This window comes from Morus notabilis, unplaced genomic scaffold, assembly GCF_000414095.1.
Source record: "Morus notabilis unplaced genomic scaffold, ASM41409v2 Scaffold215, whole genome shotgun sequence".
In the NCBI taxonomy this organism is placed as follows: Eukaryota; Viridiplantae; Streptophyta; class Magnoliopsida; order Rosales; family Moraceae; genus Morus; species Morus notabilis.
The window spans coordinates 42,231-64,161 of record NW_010366045.1 but is presented as its reverse complement, the minus strand read 5'-3'; the positions used below and the strand labels follow the sequence as shown (position 1 = coordinate 64,161).

At 34.1% G+C, this 21,931-nt stretch overlaps 1 protein-coding gene, 1 long non-coding RNA gene and 1 pseudogene across 3 annotated transcripts; 1 reads left to right on the top strand and 2 right to left on the bottom strand.

Annotated features, from left to right (window-relative positions):
• Positions 1–12,878, bottom strand: part of LOC21389977 — a 21,498-nt pseudogene extending 8,620 nt beyond the window's left edge.
• Positions 324–1,401, top strand: LOC112093803. 2 transcript variants are annotated; one of them, XR_002903215.1, is made up of 3 exons: positions 324–405; positions 765–850; positions 973–1,401. It is a non-coding gene; the product is annotated as an uncharacterized LOC112093803 (long non-coding RNA). The 2 variants fall into 2 exon arrangements; XR_002903216.1 differs by having other exon boundaries at positions 330–410.
• An 833-nt stretch (positions 12,879–13,711) lies between the features above and the next one.
• LOC21389976 (NAD-dependent malic enzyme 2, mitochondrial) lies at positions 13,712–21,346 on the bottom strand. The gene is made up of 19 exons (XM_024173002.1): positions 21,064–21,346; positions 20,526–20,622; positions 19,234–19,352; positions 18,976–19,143; positions 18,493–18,621; positions 18,114–18,174; positions 17,821–17,924; positions 17,653–17,736; positions 17,437–17,543; positions 17,219–17,321; positions 16,971–17,078; positions 16,760–16,825; positions 16,197–16,269; positions 16,023–16,109; positions 15,893–15,947; positions 15,735–15,806; positions 14,959–15,021; positions 14,556–14,670; positions 13,712–14,156 (listed from the first exon to the last, which is right to left on the bottom strand). The coding sequence occupies exons 1-19, from the start codon at positions 21,190–21,192 to the stop codon at positions 14,085–14,087; spliced, it is 1,812 nt and encodes a 603-aa protein (XP_024028770.1). The 5' UTR covers positions 21,193–21,346; the 3' UTR covers positions 13,712–14,084.
• Positions 21,347–21,931: the final 585 nt, after the last annotated feature.

Genomic DNA, 21,931 nt, shown 5'->3' with positions numbered 1-21,931 from the left:
GATTTCGTCCATCCGCCGACCTTTTTCTATGTTTGTTTGTTACTTATTATTCTCTATGGAGGATTTTTATTATTTGGTTGGTATGTATTGATGGTTTATATATATATGTGTGTGTGTGTATATATATATATATATATATATATATATATGCTTTATTTTTTTTAAAGAATACTGCCTTGCTGCTTTTCTTTTTGAACACGTTGAGTAGACTTGAACTTTTTCTTATCTCTTGAACTTATTGATACTTTTTCATGAAATTATTGATACTTTTTCATTGTATTTTTGGTTCAAAACATTTTTTTTTTATGCTCCCGTCTTTCTTTGCAGGTAATAGAGAAGCAAAGACTAATAGAATTTGCGGAAGCACTTCGCAGTAAGCTCAACTATTTTGATGAATTGGAAAATGTAAGGTTCGAATGCTATCTTGCCTAGAGTCTAAACATTTGCTCAAGTAATATATGTTTCAGACGTGTTTACCTATCCCTCCAGTATAGGATATAAATGCAAAGGAAACAGAACTAAGTTGATTTTTGATTCACTTAGCATCTTCATTAACATATGCTTAAGTTGTTTAACTCAATTTTTCATATTATATGCAATTTTCTTAGTTTAAACAAGTCGATCTGGTTATTGACATGCAAATTAAGTAAAAAAAAAGAACGAGTTTTCATTTGGTTGTTGTTCTTATTTTCTACATCTAAGCTAAACTATTTAGTTCTTATCATTTCAACATAATTTATGCGTGGCTGTCAAACTTGTTGCAGATATCTACCAACTTTTATTCTCCAAATATGAATGTTGTAAATCAGAACTTTCTCACTCTGCTCAAACGACTTGATGACTGCATATCGTAAGTAGATACTTATTTGAGTAATTAATTCTAATTATTAGAAGGTTGTCTTGAGTTGCATGCCTTAGGGCTCAGAGATTATTTATTAAAAAATGCCTTGAAATATTTCTGCTCGATATTAGGTATGTTGAAAACAATCCACAGTATGCGGAATCCGGTGTTTACTTGCAGGTCTACATATTTATATGATACATTGCGGCGAAAACTTATTCACGAAACAAACATCGAATATGGTGGTCTCGTGTCTGTGGATGGAATGGAATGGCATAATTTTTTAGGAAAAAGCGATGGGCCAATTGATATTTTTGAGAAGGCAAAGTTCTATGCATTGCTATGGGCTGCTTCAGGTTCCTGTTTACTTTGGTCATTTTGAATTAGGAAGATGTAATAGGGATTTGATTTGAGATATCGTTTGTGTTTATCTTGCTCTTTTTGTATGATAGTCAGTTTTTCACACCTGGCCATTTTTGTTTCTTTTTGGTTTGAGGATTCCTTGTCCTCTGCCCTTGTTATTGAATTTTATCAATAAAGTTTTTATTGTCAAAAAAATAAGCACGTAAAAAAAAATAGCAAAATGTGTCATAAAACAATACTTCATATATTTATTTCTTTTTGCTTAAACAATCCAATGCAGGTAAATAAATAAATCACATAGCTTCACTCTAGCATGCTTCATTAATAATCCTATTATACCAATGGTATTTTGATTAGGAAATGATAATCCTAATCGAAGTCAGGCGGCTCCACCTAGCCTAATCGGAGGGCCTCACCCATCAATGTGTGAATTTGCTCATTTACCTAAGTGTGTGTGTGTGTGTGTGTATGGATATGAATATGTTTGAAATGTTTTTTATTTGTGGTCTTATAATTAATTATCATTTGACATAGCTCGTTTCTTGGTATGAAATTTCTCAACAAATTTATTATATTTTCTTGCAAATTTTTTAGAAGAACCCCACCAAAATTGATAATTATGGTATTTAGTTGTGTTATCAAGACTGCAACTGTCCCTGCCAAGCTTTGCAAGAGAGAGAGCACAAAACAATTCCACAACTTGAAGACTGCAACTGTCCCTGAGTAATCGTCACTAATGCTTCTTTTAGTTGTAATTATATTGTGAATGAAGAAATGAAAAAAAAAAGAGAATTAATTATCATAAATTTATTGTTAAAAAATTCAAAATCATATCTAGATTTTTTTTAAAAGTTAAACAAGTATTTCTAAATACCAAAAATAATTATATATATTTAAGTTTCATATCATGTCTATTTTGGTCATTTTACATACCCACAACAATTCAACCTCAAAATTTACCAAACGCTATTACACTGATTTTGGAACCAGCACAGTTACTATAATTACAATTTACGAAACACTTAGCTGCTTATTGTAACAGTTGTTTTTTTCTTCAGCACAGTTAAAAGCAATTTTTCTAAAATCCACAGCACTATCAAACTAAGCCAATAACGCCTTCCTTCATGGACACTTGACGGAAAATGTCTATATGAGTCAACCCTCAGGCTTCATTGACAAGAATCATCCCACATATGTGTGTCACCTTAAGAAGGCGCTATATAGATTAAAACAAGCTCCACGGGCATGGTATCATGAACTTAGACAATTTCTGCTAGCGGTTGGATTCGTTAATTCCAAATCGGATGCCTCTCTCTTTATCTATAATCACAGGCACCTAACTATTTATCTTTTAGTGTATGTGGATGACTTGATTCTCACAGGAAACGATGACCGCATTATTGGCCAATTCACCAATCAACTTGCGGCAAAATTTTCAATCAAAGATCTTGGCACCCTTTCCTATTTTCTAGGATTTGAAGTCATTTATTCATCTAATGGTGTTCTCCTGTCACAACACAAGTATATTCATGACCTATTGGAGAAGGCCAACATGCTCAACGCAAAGGATGTTCACACGCCTATGTCTCCCAATCATGTGCCAAGTCTCACTGATGGTATCTCCCTCACATATGCAACAGAGTATCGTTCAATTGTTGGCGGTCTTCAATACTTATCTCTTACACGTCCGGACATTGCTTTTGCTGTTAACAAATTGTCTCAATTTATGCATCGTCCTACCACTCAACACTTGTCTGCAGTGAAACGATTACTCTGTTATCTACGCGGTACCATCAACCATGGTTTGTTTCTTCATTGCCATTCTCCATTGTTACTTCATGGTTTTTCTGACACTGATTGGGTCGGCAACACAAATGACCGCACCTCAACAAGTGCTCATGTCATCTTTCTTGGACATAATCTCATTTCTTGGAGTTTCAAGAAACAACGTATTGTTGCTCGGTCTTCTACTGAAGCTGAGTATCGAGCAGTTGCCTCCATTACTGCTAAAATTACGTGGCTACAATCATTGTTACAAGAACTAGGGATTTCATTACCAACAAATCCAACAGTTTATTGTGACAACATTTGTGCTACATATCTTTGTGTAAATCCGGTGTTTCACTCTCGCATGAAACACATTGCCATAGATTTCCATTTTGTTCGAGAAAAAATCCAAAGTGGTGCCGTCTGAGTTTCTCATGTCTCCTCTGATGATCAGTTGGCCGACGCACTAACTAAGCCGCTATCTCGTCACCGGCTCCATACCTTGCGAGTCAAGATTGTAGTCCTTCCCAAGGACACCATCTTGAGGGGGCATATCAAGGGAAATGCCTAAGTCAATTATTGCGTTGCTGTATTTTATCTATTTTTGGATGTAAATATTTTGGCCTTAATTAGCTGCTGCATTGCTGGCAATTAGCTGTACAGAATAGTTCTCTTTCTTCATTTTCCAACTGTGTATATTGTATATATATATACTCATTCATCCTTAATGAAAAGCAATCAAGCCATTTTCATTTCTCAAATTTATTATTTCTCTGTCAACGTTTTGTATTAACAAAAGCTTCTTATTTTCAAAATTTTAACAAAAGTTGTAGGTTGTGTTCACTATTAAAGCTGAACTCATTAATGGTTTAGGATCGAGGTATCATGGTTAGATCAACTTTCCGAGGTTTATGTTGGGACAGGGATCGTCGTCATGGTTATTGCCAATGCCAATGGGCAAGGCTGGTCACTGAGGTTGGATTAACAAGTTGGGACCGGTATATGGTCGAGCTGAAATCGTTGTCGAGGATAGATTGAAGGGCTCCAACCGATACCGAGAGGACTAGGAACGCCATCGGGTTGGCTCAACAAGCCAGATCACCGTTGGGGTCAAACCGGCAGACCGGAACTAACGACATCGTTGAGCCAAGACTAGCAACGAGGTCGGGCAGGGACAGCCGTCAAGCTTGGGTCGGGACCATCGTCGGGATTGGGCCGACAAAAGGGACCATAACTGAGGTTGGGGTATGAGTGGATGATGAAAATGGGTTGACACAATTTTTAACGATCTATTCACAAATAACTTCAAAAATTTAGGACCAAATTGTAAATTTTTCCAAATTTAGGAGAAATGTAATTTTTAACAAATTAGGAGTCAAATATAATTTTGAAAAAAAAAATTAAGAAGTCAAAATATAATTTTAAAAAATTAAGGGACCAAAATATAATTGTAAAAGGTTAAGACGACAAAGTGTTATTTTTAAAAAGTTTAGGTCTCAAATTATAATTTTAAAAAGATTAGGGGTCAAACTACATCATTTGACAATTTTATTTACTTTTTGGTTTTAAAAAACAAAAATAAGTTACATGTCTTTTAAATATAATTTTGATAAACAAAGAGTAAAAGGTAGTTTCCAAACATATTATTTTTATTTGTTCTAAAAATGGAGAAAAAAAAAAACAAAATGAATTTTTTTTTTGGTCTATAAAAATTTAAAATGAATACGTTATCAGATAAGGTCAAACATATTCATTGAATTTGAAAAACTTATTTCAATGTATCCCTTGCACACTTTGTAGACAAAAAAATAGGGCAAAAAGACATAAATACCCTTAATTTTCAAAGAAAATAATTTATTTTTCAAACATTTAAAAGAATTAAGGAGTAAATTGCAATATTGCAATACTCTAAATTTTCATTTTTTTGCGTAATACATCTTAAACATTTAATTTTTGCATATTACAATCTGAAAAATCAACAACAATTTATCGACATCCAATATCTAAGGAGTGTTATTAAATTGATGATTTAAGTCACAAGATTCGTATATGAAAGGAAAAGTTCATCATTTTCAAATCAGATCATATGCGAATCTTGTATACTTAACTACCAATTTGATAATGCTTGTTAGCCATTGGATTTTAATTGTTACTGATTTTAAAACTCACGATGCAATTTACTAAAATTAAAAGTTTAGAGTGTATTAAGCAAAAACTAAAAAACAAAAAACAAAAAATTCAAGGTTCAACTGTCCAATTTACCTATGATAAAAACATTTAAGTTCAAAATAAAATTATGAAATTCATGTTTTTTATATGTTTAAAATAAGTTTCATAGATTTTTCATTAAACAATGTATTTTTCATAAATAAATCCGGCCTAATATTTAAGGATTTCATTTGCTTTTCTAATTGTTTTTTGGTCCACAAAGTATGAATGAATTTGCAACAAGTTTTTCCATTTCATAAAATACCTTCGTAGTTTCTGAAACCAGAAGGATCAATCACGAAAAAGAAAAAAAAAGTATATTTGTATAAATTCCCATAGTTCAATAAACACAATCCCCTTCTTATGCTTTTTTTAAAATAAAAAAACTTTCTAACAGTTGTCCCTTTGTCATTGTATTTATTCAGTAAACAACTCCCTTAAAACCTAATCTATATCTTTGGCAGAAAAAAATAAAACAAAACAAAACAAATATTAGCATCACTTTTTTTCCACTCCCTTTATCACTTGCTGCGTTTATTGTTTCACACGTTGACTTCAATAACATGATGAATTATTATTTAAACAGAAAATGATATAGTGAAGTTCACACAGAAAAAGTGATGCTAGCATTTCTTAATAAATAGATACTATGACGACCTTCCTGGGTGGCCGTCACTGTAGTTGAAATTAACTTGTACTTACTGAGATTTTTTAAAATTTGCGGAACATTTTTTTTAAAAAAATTATTACTTAGAATGCTGCAGCATTTTAAAATGCTATAGGAATGTGTAGCATTCTTTTTTTAAAATGCTGTAGGAATGCTGTAGCATTCTTTTTAAAATGCTGTAGGAATGCTGTAGCATTCTTTTTAAAATGCTGTAGGAATGCTGTAGCATTTTTTAAAAAAAAAATTTGCGGAACATTTTTTTTAAAAAAATTATTACTTAGAATGCTGCAGCATTTTAAAATGCTATAGGAATGTGTAGCATTCTTTTTTTAAAATGCTGTAGGAATGCTGTAGCATTCTTTTTAAAATGCTGTAGGAATGCTGTAGCATTTTAAAAAAAAAAAAAAAAAAAACTTACTAATACGACATATGTTACGAATTGCTTTCTTGATAAAAAATTCAAACGTTAACATATATGTTTATCAAAGCATATGGATATATATATATATATATTTATATATACTTACTCCGTAAGTTTGCTTACTAACAATCATAATCCACAAAACCATTTAACATATAGTTTTCGAATCATAATTAGCAAAACTATTTATAACGTAAAACTGATTGTGAAAATATTTGCGAGCGGTATCCATTCTCATCTCCACCATTTGTCCGCTGCTCGCCATTGCCCTTCAAGAATTGCTGATAGGTTTTTTACCTACAGCATGAACATATCTGATTGAGCTTCCGCTCAGCAAGTAGGAATTATCTCTCGTAAAATAATTGTAAGTACACATGAATAAATATGCATGAGCTGATTATGCTTAATTATGATGTCTTATCATAGTCTTATTATCTTATCTTATCTTTCTTACTGATGGGCCCCAGTACTCGTACCATTTGCGTGCAATCATCGGGATGTAAGGGTTTGCAAGGTCCCCAACGACACCGTGATTTAAATTGAACTGAGTGCCTCCCATGCGGAGGACCTTTTTTTTCGTTCCTTTATCTCCCTTACGGAGTTTGATTATCTCCCTTGCGGAGTCTGATTACCTCCCTCGCGGAGGCTGGTACGACACTTAACTGAGTTTCTTCTTATAAGTTCCTCTTGACTTATTAAGGTGTATGCAATATGACATAGCATAACATACTATAACATGGAATGTACTCAAACACATATAATTCATGTGCACTGCTTAAGTGTATGCAGTATGATCTAGCATAGCATACATAACATTAAATTAACTCAAACACATATAATTCATGTGAACTGCTTATGTGTATGCAGCATGAGATAACATCGCATACAATATTTAAAGCATAAACATGCATATATAACATGTGTAACTTTTTCTTTAAAATCTATTCATACTGTAGGCGAGATTCTTACTTACCTGATTTACAGAGCTGGAATCCACTTTTCGCCAAACAGCCTATTCTCTTACTTGCTTACTTCTGAAAATGAACACCCATTGAGAGAGTGAGATTATATGTCGTTTGCTATTCTATTTTAGCAGCTTATGAAGGAAATCTAGCCATTTACTTAAGGCATGTATTCCCTTCCTTTACTGAAGGATAATTTACTATAAGGATCAATTTATTAAATCCTCAAAAGCTTATTCTCCTTAATTGCCCTTAACATACTTATGTCTAGATTGAAAATCATTTACCCAATATAGTAACTTATTCTCCATAATTTTCCTCATTGGACTTATTATGATATTAAGGCCTAATTCGGCCTAGAAACTTATTCACGGCATTCTAACTCTTAGGCCGTTAAAATTTAAACTCAAACAGGATTGTTGAACTAATACGGGCATTGGACCCGCATCTAACTTTAAAATTCTAGGGGCCTAACATATTTAGCTCGTAAGTGCCCATCATGATGTTTTGCTCAAAAACTATTAAGCTTTTAAAAGAAACTATCATTCGATTTTTTTATAAAACCGATTACTCACTTATTTAGTTACAAGCACTAAAATCCCATTATAAAATCTCTTTTGGACTACTGACTTTTGAAACTATTCCACAAGTCATTTTACGGTTAATTTGTAAACCACCGTAAAACTATGTTGTAGAAACCCTTTTTTTTGAAATCTTTTTCACGGCTATTCCTCGTTCAAGTGAGGTCTAAAACCATAGTATTTTACTAAAATCATATCTCGGGTAACATTTTGTTAAAACCAACACTGTATTAGTTTTGTTTAGTTGAAACTGTGCAGTTTCTGAAATCTGTGTTTTACTACATCTTAGGGTCGGATTTTGAAAATCTGTTCTTCACGACAATTCTTCGCCTCGTCGAGATCTATAAAATTTTTGTTTTTAGAGAAAATTGAAATTCAGCATCTAAAGGCCTCTTTTGGCTGAAAACAGTGCCTGCAGTCTTTTTCCTGAAACTGTGTTGGACAGCCTGTCCCGTTTTTACAAAATGGCTTAAAACTTGCATTTAGAGTTAAACTTGGGTTTTGTCACAGTCACAGAAAAACGTTCAAAACATCGAGAACCATAAGTTCAAATTTTAAAATACTGAAAAATCTCGCTCTAGGGCTCTCATTTTCACGTTTAAAGTAACCGGAAAATTTTTCCTCCAACCCAAAATAAGCAAACTTTAACCAAGTATAAACATACCACATAATGCTTAATCAAACTAACCTCAAAACTCACAAAACTAACTTAAAACTCACACACCCTTATTACAACTTATTTCCTTGAGAATCATAAATTACATCAATGGATTCTCAAACTTAAACTTTGCTAGAAAAGAAAATAGAGAGAAAGGTTTTAGAGTTCGTACCCTTAAGGAAAGAAAATCCTTGGTTAAACTCCTCCTATAACACTTTGATCCTCCTTCTCCTTCTTGATCTTAAGCCAGTATTTGTATTTAAGGGAGTGGAAGAAAAATTATAGAGAGAGCATAAGAGAGAGAGTTAGGGCCGGTTTTTGTTTGTAGGAAAATGAGAGAAGAATGAGCAAATGAGAGGAAAAGGTTGCTTACACCAATGATCTGGTATTTATAGCCCTTTGCTCAATCCCCTCTTAGCTTTTAATCAAGCCTTTGTGTCCAACTTAATTAATCAAAACTTTACTTAAAACATCCTAAGCTTGGCCGGTTTGGATACTTCAAGAGAGAAGTGAGGTAAGCTTTCTTGTTAAATAGTTGATTTGATTCAACTCATCATGAAGTCTTCTAGCACACTCAACTAATCAAAATTTTTAGCTTAAAACCCCTTAACATGGCCGGCCAAGTGAAGGGAAGGGGAGAAATTTTTTTATCATGATTTCTCTTCACTTACCCCCATCAAATCACATATGTCATGATTTCTCTTTACTAACTCCCATCAAATCACATATGTCATGATTTATCTTCACTTACCACCATCAAATCACATATGTCATCCTACCAAATCTTAACCTACCCCTTGTACTTTTGTCTCATCTCTTAAATTTCTCTTGAATCAGATAAAATTATATTGACTGTAAGGAAGTACTTAGCCGACAGGAAATTTTAGTTTCTGACGGTTTCTTTTCTACTGCTTGTTTACAGTTCAATGTTAAATCCTTGACTACTTTGATATCACATTAAATTCTTACTCGCGTAATATCTTGAACTATTTCAAGTCTTGAAATTAATTCTAGACTGAACAAATTCTAAATTTAACTTTTCTGCATTATATTCCGGGAATTACATTGTTTCTGACGGTGTCAACTTCCGAGCTCACATTGTACCATCCTACTATAGGTATTTATCTTGTGACTTTAACCTAGCTGTCTGGCAATTAAGGATTTTCTCTTCTTTTAAAATGTCAGAGCGTTTTTTTCTTATACGCTACTAACATCATGTTGTGCTTTGAGATTCTTGAAATTAAGATTCTCAAACTACATATGTACTGAAAATTCTTCCGTCTTAAAGTACGGCAAGAATTTATCGATCGAATTTACTTGATCATAAAACATAAACTTAGCATGAAATCTGCTACAGAATTTAATAATACAGATGTTAATTTTATAAATCTTTCAGTCACAAAATATAGCATAATATTTTCTATGAAAATCCTTGGCTTCAATACATAAATTGTATTATTTAAAGTCTGAGATTTTCTCAGTCATTACAAATACAAGTTATAAAAACATAAGCATATACCAAGATATCAAGCTTCCCAAACTTGGCTCTGATGAAATCAGTCACAGAAACAACACTAGCTGGATCAGCCACATCAAGCTGATGAAATACGACGTCATCAGAGAGACCTGACTCTTTGATCAGTCTTTCAACAGCTTCAAGACCCCTCTTCTCATCTCTGGCGGTCAACACCACCTTGATCCCTCGTGAAAATAATTGCCTGCATATGTCAAATCCAATCCCCTTGTTTGCACCTGTAACAACAGCATATCTGAAGTGCAAACAATATGAAAACATAAGAAATTAGAGTTTTAAATAGAAAAATTATGCTAATAGCAGTGCAAATAAAATTAATCTTCACCTCTTTGTTGCAAGAAAGTTGGAACATTCCTGCTCTGCTCCATTATTGATGAGAGATTATATTAAAGTGGAAGTGATAATAATTAAAATGGACTTGAGAGATTTCTCTACTCAAAAGGATTGTCTAGCTCTCTCTTTTGTTTGCCAACAACAAGTGCTATATGTAAATATGTGCAAGTATTTAGAGTATTAGAATATTTGGTAATGACCCTTCTATTATAGGCTTTACAGCTGTATTGATCATGACACATAAATATGTACGTTGTTGCCGTCCTTAGCTTTTGTCTAGTTTTACTTGCCTAAGAACAACCTAGTAAATATTCCATTTTCATACTTTTTATGTGAAATATGTATAGTAGTAGCACGTAATTATCTTTTAGTTAAAGTACCGATTCAAAATGATTGAAAATACATCGTATCAAAAGATAATTATGTTAAAATTTATGGTACCAATATGAAATTTTCCCGTTAGCATTTATTTTGGAGATAATCTAAAAATTATTGGTACTATTGTTTGTTAACTTGATAATTTGTTTCTTGAAAACAAAGTAAGTCATATCCATCGCATTATAGCTTAAAAAATTAAAAATTTTACAAAAACTATCACATGCATGAGGTGAAAAATATTCCAACTCCCAAAGGTTTTTAAGGGCAATACATTGAAGAGAAAATTCTGCACTATGTGACTGTTTCTATACAACTCAAATTATCCAGTGATAAAGCATGTGATTACTGTTATATACAACTAAAATTATCCAGTGATAAAGCATGTGATTACGTTCTTTAAATTTCTAAAATTGATTTAAACTTTTATAGTTAGAGACTAAAACTGTCAAAACAATTAAATTCAGATACTAATCGAGCTAACTAAACAAATAATTTGGGTACTAATAAAAAAATTGTAACACCTTTTTCCGTCACTTTCACACTTATTGTTCAAAAATAATAAAGAGAATTTTAACAACAACAACAACAACGAAGTTGGGAGAATCATTGGCTAATTAATCAATTCAATACTAATAGACAAAAATTCAAAACTAATGATATGGAAGGAAAAAAAAACTAATTAGCGAGGGGGGACCATAGTTTTCATCATAGAAAATTTTAAATCCAATTTCCACAACTAAAGCAATGCAATTGGATTACATGGTGGAAAAGAAACAGGTTGATTTTCCATACCAATTAATAAATGTGGCATTGCCAATAAATGAAGTCTTTATTTTTGTCTTTATTTTTCTTTTCACTTTTACCAGAAAAGATCTCAATTTAGAGAAGAAACGATCTGATTCCAAAAAAATCAGCACATAAAAATATTTGTCCATCTGTAACAGAAAATACATTAATAGAAATATGAGTCGAAACGTCTTCTTAATTGGCTCTTCAACATTATTGCGAATAATTCGTAAGCTAGTGGTAGTACTGGATCAATGGGTCCAAGACCATGCAAGTGTTGTCATTCAGAAAAATGACACAACTTGTTGTCTAGAAAAGAAAAGGCCAGAAGTAAGCTCGTCGTCGGGTAGCAGTGCCAACCTCACAACACTTTGAGCTCCTTCGGCAGCAGTTAGCCGGCCGGTGCTGCAAGTCATCGGTTTTGACATAGCCTGGGCACACACTGTTGATGCACATACTTTGGCAATTTTTGGCCACCATCCTTGTGTAGGCATTCTAGGCTGCTTATGAAAGTATGTAGGCTGAGAGATGCTTTGGCCATCCTTTTGTTTCCAACATACCCTCTTTCAAATCCTTTAGAAACTCAGTTATTACCTCATCAATTCGCTCTTCTGTTGGGTTTTCAACATCATTCAAGACTTCTTTAGCCCGCTCATTGGCTATGCACTGAACAAGAAAACATTGAAAAGAATTAATTATCTCATTTTTCTTTCTGCAAACTAAAATGTGCATCTAGTGAACATTGACTAAAATAACCTATTTTATTTACAGTTCCTTGGTACGATTTAAATGAGCAAATGCTAAATCATAACAAAATCAATCAAATAAAAAAAAAAAAGAAGGTTATATTGCATCTCGTTGATGAAATCTTCATATTTTTTGTCTGCGTCACTTAAAAAAAAAAAAAAAAGAATTTGTTTTTATGAATCTAAAACTATAACTATAAGAAACCTTAACATAGCGGTATCATTTTTTTTATGCTTAGTCAAGCTGAAGTCTGCTCTCCCTCAAGTAAAACAAAAACAAAAATAAAAAACAAAAATGAAACACAAAAAACAATAATTAAACACAAAAAACAATAATTAGACAAAATGAAAAAATAAACTAAACAATATATATTAAGGAAGACCTGATATGTTATACCTTCAATGACCCAAGAAAGGAGGAAACATTAACCATTCTTGCCGAATCAGATAATTGGAGGAGCGGAATAAGTGCTTCAACCACTGTTTTGTGCCGTAGTAGTTAGTTTTCAGGCATTCTTCTGCTTTTTCATAGGTCTGAGTCGCTATTTCATTCCAATTTCCCTGCGTGGCTGCATGTATATATATGCAAAGTAGAGTACGCAAGTATATATAATTAGTTAATTTAATTATTTTTTTATGTTCAAGATATATGCATTAAATCATACACATATATACAAGAGAAGGAATGGTTAATGTTAAGAACAAGGGGGAGAGGTGTGGAGAAGTTTTTGGGTGGTGTGGGAGTTGTGTTCTGCAACCTTTTTGGATCCATATTTATAGAAACGAGAAATACTAACATCACTCTTTTTGTCATATTTTTTGTCACTCTTTACATTTACTATTTAACATGTGGAGTGCACTAAAATGATATATCATTACTTAAATAGAAAATGAAATTATATAGTCTATGTATCAAACAGTAAATGTAGAAAGTTACAATAGAAAAAATAATGCTAGCATTTATCAATACAAGACATTTCAGAAATTATATCACTGCTACAAATGCATAGTACTTTTATCAGAATGTGCCATATACCACTAAGTGCCTGTTTAAAAAATGAATTTAAAATAATAATTTAAATCAGAGTTTAAATTTTTTGAAAAAAAATACTGTAACAAAATTTTTTAAATTTAAATTTTTTATAAAAAAAAAACACCGTTTAAACCAAAACCAGCATAAAACAGACGCCTAAGACTCCATACTTTTCTTCTGCAACTCTTTTGTTTTTTATACAGCAAGGCTCCATTATTTGCCGTAATTAATGTATCATTATCGCTTTTCAAAGCACTATCTTTTCTCTCCTTAAGTCCATTCACTATTCCTCACACTCCTTCCACTTTCCTTACCGAACAAGACCCAAACCACAATTTTAATAATGATATCACACACACCACACACACACACACACACACACACACACATGCTGCAAGTAAATTGGCTGCTTTTCCTACATGTCATGAGAATATCTCGTGAGAATGTTGCTTTCTCTTGCATACAGGTTGCTGCTAAATCGTTTATTCAAAGAATTATCTATATCATACAGTACGGATGTCTCATTGCCTCTTAACTACAAGTCAATTTACTTCCCTTGCATACAGATACAAGTCGCTGCTAAATAATTGATTTGGAACAATATCTCTAACATATAAGTTATAACAATAACTCAGATTTATAGTTTATGATTATCTCAAGGAAAGAACAAAGAAATTTTACTAGCTCCAGTCCACATCAACAATAAGATAAACCAAGACACTATTTGCTTGGCCACAGAATTTTAGGATGCGCCCTGCACGCAAACCAGCCTCTAAGAACGCGCGTAATACAACTGAGTTAAGCTTTTATTTTTCATGAACAAGAGGGCTGTAAACAGGGAACCACATATTGCGTGTGACGTATTGTACTGTCTCCTCCTGCATCCAAAAAAGATATAGCAAAAAAATGATTGGACAGATTCAAATTCAAAATTTTTGCTGTATTTACCAAACTGGTATGAGAAGGCTTTGCATAGTAGTAAAAAGTACAAATATCCCCTTAATACTAATGGACCGATTTCCAACTCAGTTCTAGTTCTGCAAAATGTTCTATGAAAATAATGGCTTCCCTCTTTTTAGTAATTAACAATTTGTACTTGTAATCTGCACACTTGCATTTGCAAATAATTACTGATATTTAATAGTAAATCTTTTTATATATAATTCTGAGTCTGGGATTTTTTACTGGGACGCTTTATTACCAACAATTACTTGACCAGAACAAAAATTTAGTGCCTGTATACTGTCGTTAAGTTGAAGTTGAACTGGCATGCTTACTTTTGACATGTGCTTGAGTTCTCTCGGCCCTACATCACCATGTCCTTCAGCCAGTTCTTCTGCAACAGCTGCTCGCACAACAGCCGCTCCAACCTCTGCTGTGATATGCCGGATACTGCACCATGAAATACGTGATCAGCAGGAGCACTTTTATAAACCATCGTGAAAGGTTTAACATTTTCATCACTTTCCAGCAGGAGCTATTAATTTAAATAGATTCGTCCTTGGATAAATCCCACACCACTAGATGGTTCTCAAGGAAATAATCAAATATAAACGTTTCTGTATCAAAAACTTGACGACTGTGTAACAATTTCTTAACAAGCATACACAAGATGCCAGCATGAAACAAGCATGATAACAGCTAAACACACACTTGAAGCTAGAAACCTAAGCAAATTACCTGTTGATAGATGGATACAAGATGCCCATTTGGATCTCTTCATCTGTCATATAAGAGGCAAGGCTGCACAGAGAACATCATCGATGAAATTAATGGGGGAAAATTCTACAAGTAGCTACGGGGAAAGAAAAATCATTTGTGAACTTTTGACAAAATAAAGCAGATTCTTAGCTATAGAGAGACTTTTCTGAACACAAACTAGTGCCTGGTGTAGTGTATTGGGACGCATAACAATAGAAGATTTTCCCTACCATCATGAAAACCTACCACATAACTTACTACAGACTGTCAAAGGTAGTTCGTAAATATCTCCTACGTTAAGTTCTAGTGACTAAGGCGGTGCTACTGCAAAATACGCAATCCCAAAATAGATACTACTCTCTTGAAGAGAACAAGTTTCCACGAATCTCCCCGACAACTGTTATATGTGATTTTAGATTCATGTAAAATAAGGAAAAATAAAAAAATAAAAAAACAAAAGTAGAAGGATGAAACAATACTTTCCAGGTTCATGTAACAAAGTTCCATAATTAAAGAGTAATACATTGATCACATTCAACTCAAGTTCAAGCAAACTCAGAGCACTATTGTTCAATGAGCCAAAACTTTTTCCCCAGTGTTCTGTAGTAGCCCAAAGGTAACAACAAAGTCATAGTTATAACGATAACGATCAGTTTAAAGGAAATAAACGCCAAGGTCTACTTGACTGTAAATCATGTTTTCCAGCCTACATCAGGGTAAAATGGTGCAAGAAAAAAGTAATGTTAATGAAATACCATTCAGAAGCTGCCTGTAACATGCCATCCGTTATAAAACGAGCACCTGAGAGAAGAGTTCCCAAACCAATCCTGAACGAAAGGCAACTAAAAATTTAGCTTGATGTCATCAAGAAATAACCCTACTTAGCTAAAAATTTGAGAAAAAGGAAACTAACCCAGGAAACAGGTACATATTATTGGCTTGATTAACATAGCCTATCTTTCCGTTGCCTGCAACCAAATATACAATGAGAAGAGAAAGTCACAATTGAAACCAAAATTTATGCTGCTAGGATGAAACATTACCTAGATCAACATTTTCAAAAGGGCTACCACTTGCAAAGACTATATTATCCCCAGCATGCTTGAAAGCTTCAGCAGCAGTACACTCAGCTGATCCATAGAATATACATAAAAAATAATGAGTCGTCAATATAAACTTTAGCTTCCATAATGAAATTAAGGCTCGCTGAAGAAAACCATTCATCGTGGGATTTGACATAGAAAAAATTGCAGGTTTAGTTGAATCTGATTCTCGCATTGCCTTAAGCACCTGGTTAAAGTGCAAACCGTTAAAATAAACATACATAAATGTCAAATAGTAAAATGAAACATAACAATTTCAAGACAAAATATACTGGAAAATAATGCTTTCGAAATCATCAATGCATTTGCAGTGTTGTGATAATAGCGAATAAATTGGCTCATAAATCCAGGATAAAATTTGGTCGAATGAGAAAAAGAATGAAATAAAAGGAATAAAGCATATTGTGTTATGAGCCAATTGTCAAAATCAGCAGTCATGTTTCTAAAATATAAACAGACAATCAAACGTCACTTAGAATGTCCAAATAAAAAACGCTCAAAAAATGATGAGCTTTACCCTTTTGATAAATTAGGTTACATAGCCAAGCCAAGTTTCTAATCAATAACAAATTCCAAGCACATTCATATCACCTTCAATAAAACAATCTAGATTTGAAGAGACACAGGATTACAAGATACAGGGAATGCACCAGCTAAGAAACTAAGACGGAACCCACCTCCTCATTGAAAACACAACCAACTCCGGACAAACCAAGAAGCACATGGGGCTTGATTTTTCTAACCTGAAAAAAATTAGCTCATAGCTATTGAAATTTTCATGGCAATAAATGACCTTAGACAAATTAGCAGCAAATGCTCTCGATAAAAATGCATATAAGATCAGCTTTTTACATCAGAGGCAACTTAGAGAAGTTATGTAACATTTACCACTTCAATAAGAGTTGCTCCCTCCCTAAGCCCATCGATCTCTACAGGGTCTTTAGCAAATGGTGCAGCTGCAGGATCAAGATTCTTCCTCTCTTTTGTTACAAGACCCTGCATCCAAAAGTGACGGGTACTGTGATATTAGTGAAAAAAGCTATAATGGATTACATGAGGCATGTAATCACATAATCCTTGGGTAAGAAATTACTAAAAGATGACTACTTGCTTACAGAGAAAGAACAGAAACATACATCTTTGTCAAGCAAAAAGAATTGTTTCTTCGCGGTTGTTTCATTGATGCCTGCCAATCTTGCAGCAGCCTGTATTGCAGTGCTAAGAACACCAAGCCCTGCACTGAAAGACAAGAAACAATAGGTGAGACAAATCCCAAAAAATAAGCACAAGCAACTGATGAAAATGTAACGCGCAAATCTAGTTGCGAGTTCAGCATGGAATCAAGTTGCAATACCTCCCAGCTCCGACTACAACTATCTTCTGTTTCACAAAGTCAGATAATGGTAGACCTTGTGCTCTGACAGTTCCCAGTAGTCCTGCAAGTGCAACTCCTGCAGTTCCCTAAAATAAGTAAACAGGGCTGTCAGATGCACGTATTAGAATCCAAGGGCACTCTGTTTTACAGTAAGTGGTTCATTAAAGATAGAAAGATGTTAAGCCAAGCAATTACTTGTATGTCATCATTGAACATGCAAAACTTTTTACGATATCGCTGCAGCGTCTCAAAAGCCCATTTCATTTGGAAGTCCTCAAACTGAGATAATTGAATAATCATCAGGTCATCAAACAAATAGAAACTAAACATAAAATGAAAGCCATTCTTCTCAAAGAAATAGACCTGCACAATGGCCTTGGGCCAACGTGTGAAAACTGCTTCCATGAACTCATCAACAATTGATAGATACTCTTCTCCTTCCAACCTAGGCCGTCGAAGTCCTAAATCTATCGAACTCAAAGAACGTGAATAGATGTCCTCAAAATCTTTTCTAGAAGATAATGGGCAATACAACTTAATCAGCAGTTTGGTGTAAATTTTGCTCATGAAAAGAAAAGTGAAACACCGGTATCATCTCTTCCCAAGGAGGAAAAGAACAAAAGAACAAGAATCATTCAAAAGGAAAGACTGCTTACAAAGACGGTCTTCAAGGAGCCTCTGATTGTTAGTTCCAACATCTAGCATAACTGGGAGTACCTGTCGCAGATTGACAAAGGTCAGGTAAAAAAGAGATGGCATTATCATTTAGATTTCCAAGAAATTTTGAGAAAAGGACATTAACACACTCCATATCAGTAAACTCGTGTACCATGAATTCATGCTCCTACTATTCAGTGAAGATAGAAACTTTGTTTATACCAAATTTATTGTGCGTATTACACCATATCAAAGACACCCTAAGTATGTTTCAAAAAACGAAGGAAAAAAAAAGAAAAGAAAAGAAAGAAAGACACCCCTATGTACTGAACAAAAGAGAGTTCAAACACAAATGATTAAACACACAGTAACACGTACTCTCTGTGGATTGAAACCGGCTGCAGCAACGTACATATCAAGTTTGCCAATAGGTATTCCAATCCCCTGGACACCAAGGTCACCTAGGCCAAGAATACGGCTACCATCGGTCAGAACTATCATGTCTACCTGCAATATAGTAGGGAAATAAACATCCACTGTGAAGAATTGATGCTTTTAGAAACATAGCAACTCTTATAATGACGTCAATAACTTCTGTTAAATTGAACTTCCAAAAAAAGGAAGCATTAAAAGAAAGATATAACACGTTTATGGCATTTATCCCATCAGGGGGAAAATGATGAAATGAAAGACAGGTTAATTCTTTTCCCATGGACTTTGAGAAAATAGATATCTTTTGATTTGAATAGTAATGGAGGTTTCAGGCAAACATCTAAAATCTCACAAAATCTTCATCATTGCACAACATTCTTTAAAAGGAGAAACAAAAGGGTGCTACATTTAATATGAACAACAGCATACCTGCTGACCTGGCCAATTATAGATCATCGACATCATTTCCCCTTTGTCCTTCGCACTGAAGTACATTCCGCGTGGGCGTCTGAATAACCCAGAGTAATTTTGACATACTAATCCTACAGTGGGAGTGTATATGACTGGAGCAAAATCTTTGATGTTATCAATAAGGACCTGAGAGAAAAGCAACCGGATCACGTCAAATTTAAAAAAAAGTAAAAGAGCTAAGGTTTTTAACATCTAGAAAAGGGAACTGCAACTTACTCGGTAGTATAAAGTTTCATTCCTGTCATGCAATCTATTTAGGATCCTCCATTTGGCCAAGGAAACAGAACCATGTGGTTGGCCTTGTGTATTTTTCTCAAGTGACCGGTATGACTCCACTGGCAAGTTAACAATCATTTAATGTCATGATAAAAATGCCAAAATCATTGTTAAATTATTGGGAGAAAATCTCATCAGATGCTAATAGTAATGGAAAAGAAAAGGAAGTACACATAAAATAGAAATATCAGGTCATCCTCAATGATAGTAAACATATCTTGCAAAATATTCATATTCATTGAACAAATCTGACTCAGTCGTAGTAATTCTGAGATACAAAAAAAAAACGATAACATATCAAATTCGCTGCTTATTTACATTTTGATCTGTGGTAGAAAAGAAAATGATCAGATGAAAGGCAAACGAAGCAGAGCCTTCGAAATATTTACCTCTCCAGTAGTTTTCTATTTAGAGTTGAAACCTCAAATCATAATCTCTTCTTCTATCTGTGTAATAATTTATAACTCCAAATAAATATTTATTAGAATCTGCTCTAAGGGAGGGTTCTATCCAATATTCAGTTCTTGTTTGCTGCTCCTGATTTTTAAACATGTCTGACAATCTTGCCAATCGTCAATGGTCAATATAGAGCAAGCACCAAGTAAGGACACTATTACTGCAGTTTTATTCCACTCCCTCAATAAAATTCAATTAGCCGTAGTACAAGGATGATGTATTTTTAGCTTTTTCTTGCGAAAGAAATGTAATAAAAAACAAAATCAGTAAAAGGGTAGTGTTCCCAACCCAAAAACAAATAGTGGTGCTAAACCCTGCCACAGAAAGTGAAGCCTATAGAAGTAGAAAGCGTAAAAGAAAAAATCAGTAAAAGGGTAGTGTTCCCAACCCAAAAAAAAATAAAAATAAAAATAAAAATAAATAAAATAAAATAAAATTTATGCTAAACCCTGCCACAGAAAGTGAAGTGTATAGAAGTAGAAAGCAGGAAACGTACAAAAGAAAAACTAGGTTGTTAAATAGTATCAGTTGGTTAAAACAAAAATATTTAGGTAATGGCGTCAGTTGGTCAAAACAAACAGCTTAAACGTTCCCTTTACTGCTTTAGCTGCACATGAAGGCCCAAATGGCAGGTTCTTAAGTAAAATTCTATTGGAGCTGCTGAAAGTAAAGTATAATCCTAACAGTCATATTTTTTTGGTACACTGCAAATAGCAAGCACAATAATTCTCACACAATACCAAACGTATTCATCTTCAGAAGAACAGATAACTTACTGAAACGAGCGTATTGCTGCTCAAACGATACGACGCGAGGTGGGAGGAGACCACGAAGCCCTAGCCGATCTCTTTCAGTCAAAGGAAACCCAGTATCCTGCTCTTGCAAAGGGGAAAACAGATTCAAAAACAGAGTGACAAAATGAAACAAATTCATCAATAATCACATTTAAAAATCTGCATCACCCAACTTCACAGAATTACTATCCACACATGAACATGCTCTACCTCAATTCAATATTTCAACTACTCCCAACACCCAAAAAAACAAAAAACAAAAACATGATTTTACTTGTCATTCAGTACATTTCCTCTCTCTCTTTCAAAAGCAAGAACAGTGAAACAAAGAAAAGGAAATCACGAAATGCACAATGTTCCATAAATGTAAGAGTGATGCGTTCATCAAACTACAAATCAAGAGCAAAAACAAAAAATCTATAAACATCAAAACGCCACCACAACCAACAAGTCACAAATCACCAAAAACAAAAACAAATTTCAAAGAAGATAGGAAAAGAAAAATACGACGAAGACGAACCTTGTTGAACCAGGGATCATGGAGAATATCAGCACCGCGCTTATGGACGATAGAGGGACCAGGAATCTCCGTCGAGAACCGCCTCGATGGGCGCAAACTCGACGCGGCGAATCGAACTAACTTCCACATTATAATCTCCGAAAAAATAAAATCAAATCAAGAAAAATAAGTAACCAATAACGAAACAGAAAGTCACAGAAAAAGTTCCGAATCCATTTTATCGGAACAAAAGAAGAATTCAGAGATCAGACTACACAACAAACGCAATGACTTCGAATGTCAATTTATAGTGGAAAAGCACATAATTTTATTTTTTTATTTTTATTTTTCTGTGTCTGCAGAAGTAGTAGAGGAAGTTGAATGAAGCTGTTGGGACTTACTTTGGGCTGTAACTGTATGTGCCAAAATTAGGCCCGTAAAAAAAAAAAAAAACCGAAACCGACCGCAACCAACCGAAAAATTGACCGCTCAAAAATTAAAACGGCGGTGCCACGTGGAACCGAACCACTTCGGTTCGGTTAACCGACAGATCAACAAGATACTCGGTTCGGTTTCGGTTTTGTTGTGGGCTCGTCGGTTAAAACCGAACCGACCGAGGTTTTTTTTTATGTTTTCGTTTTTTTTTAATTTATGTTGTCGTTTCTGAAGAGTGGATGTGTCGTTTCTGAAGAGTGGATGTCGTTTTCACTCTTAGGAATCACAAAACCCTCTTTCGTTTCTCTCAATCTCTCTTCTGCCAATCTGCCTCTCTCTGTCTCTCACTCTCTCTGTTTCTCAATCTCACCCCAGACAGACACCTCCCACCGGCCCACCCACCCGGCACCCACACGACCGACCACCCACCCTCACGCCTCACCTCTCTCACTCC

Bases quoted from the DNA above. Each gene is read 5' to 3' on its own strand.
- LOC21389976 (XM_024173002.1), bottom strand. From the start codon at position 21,192: ATGTGGAAGTTAGTTCGATTCGCCGCGTCGAGTTTGCGCCCATCGAGG. The intron at 18,622-18,975 runs GTATGCTGTTGT...ACTATATTGCAG, and splicing joins ATAATTGGCCAGGTCAGCAG to GTAGACATGATAGTTCTGAC. The intron at 18,175-18,492 runs GTACGTGTTACT...AATCTGCGACAG, and splicing joins CCGGTTTCAATCCACAGAGA to GTACTCCCAGTTATGCTAGA.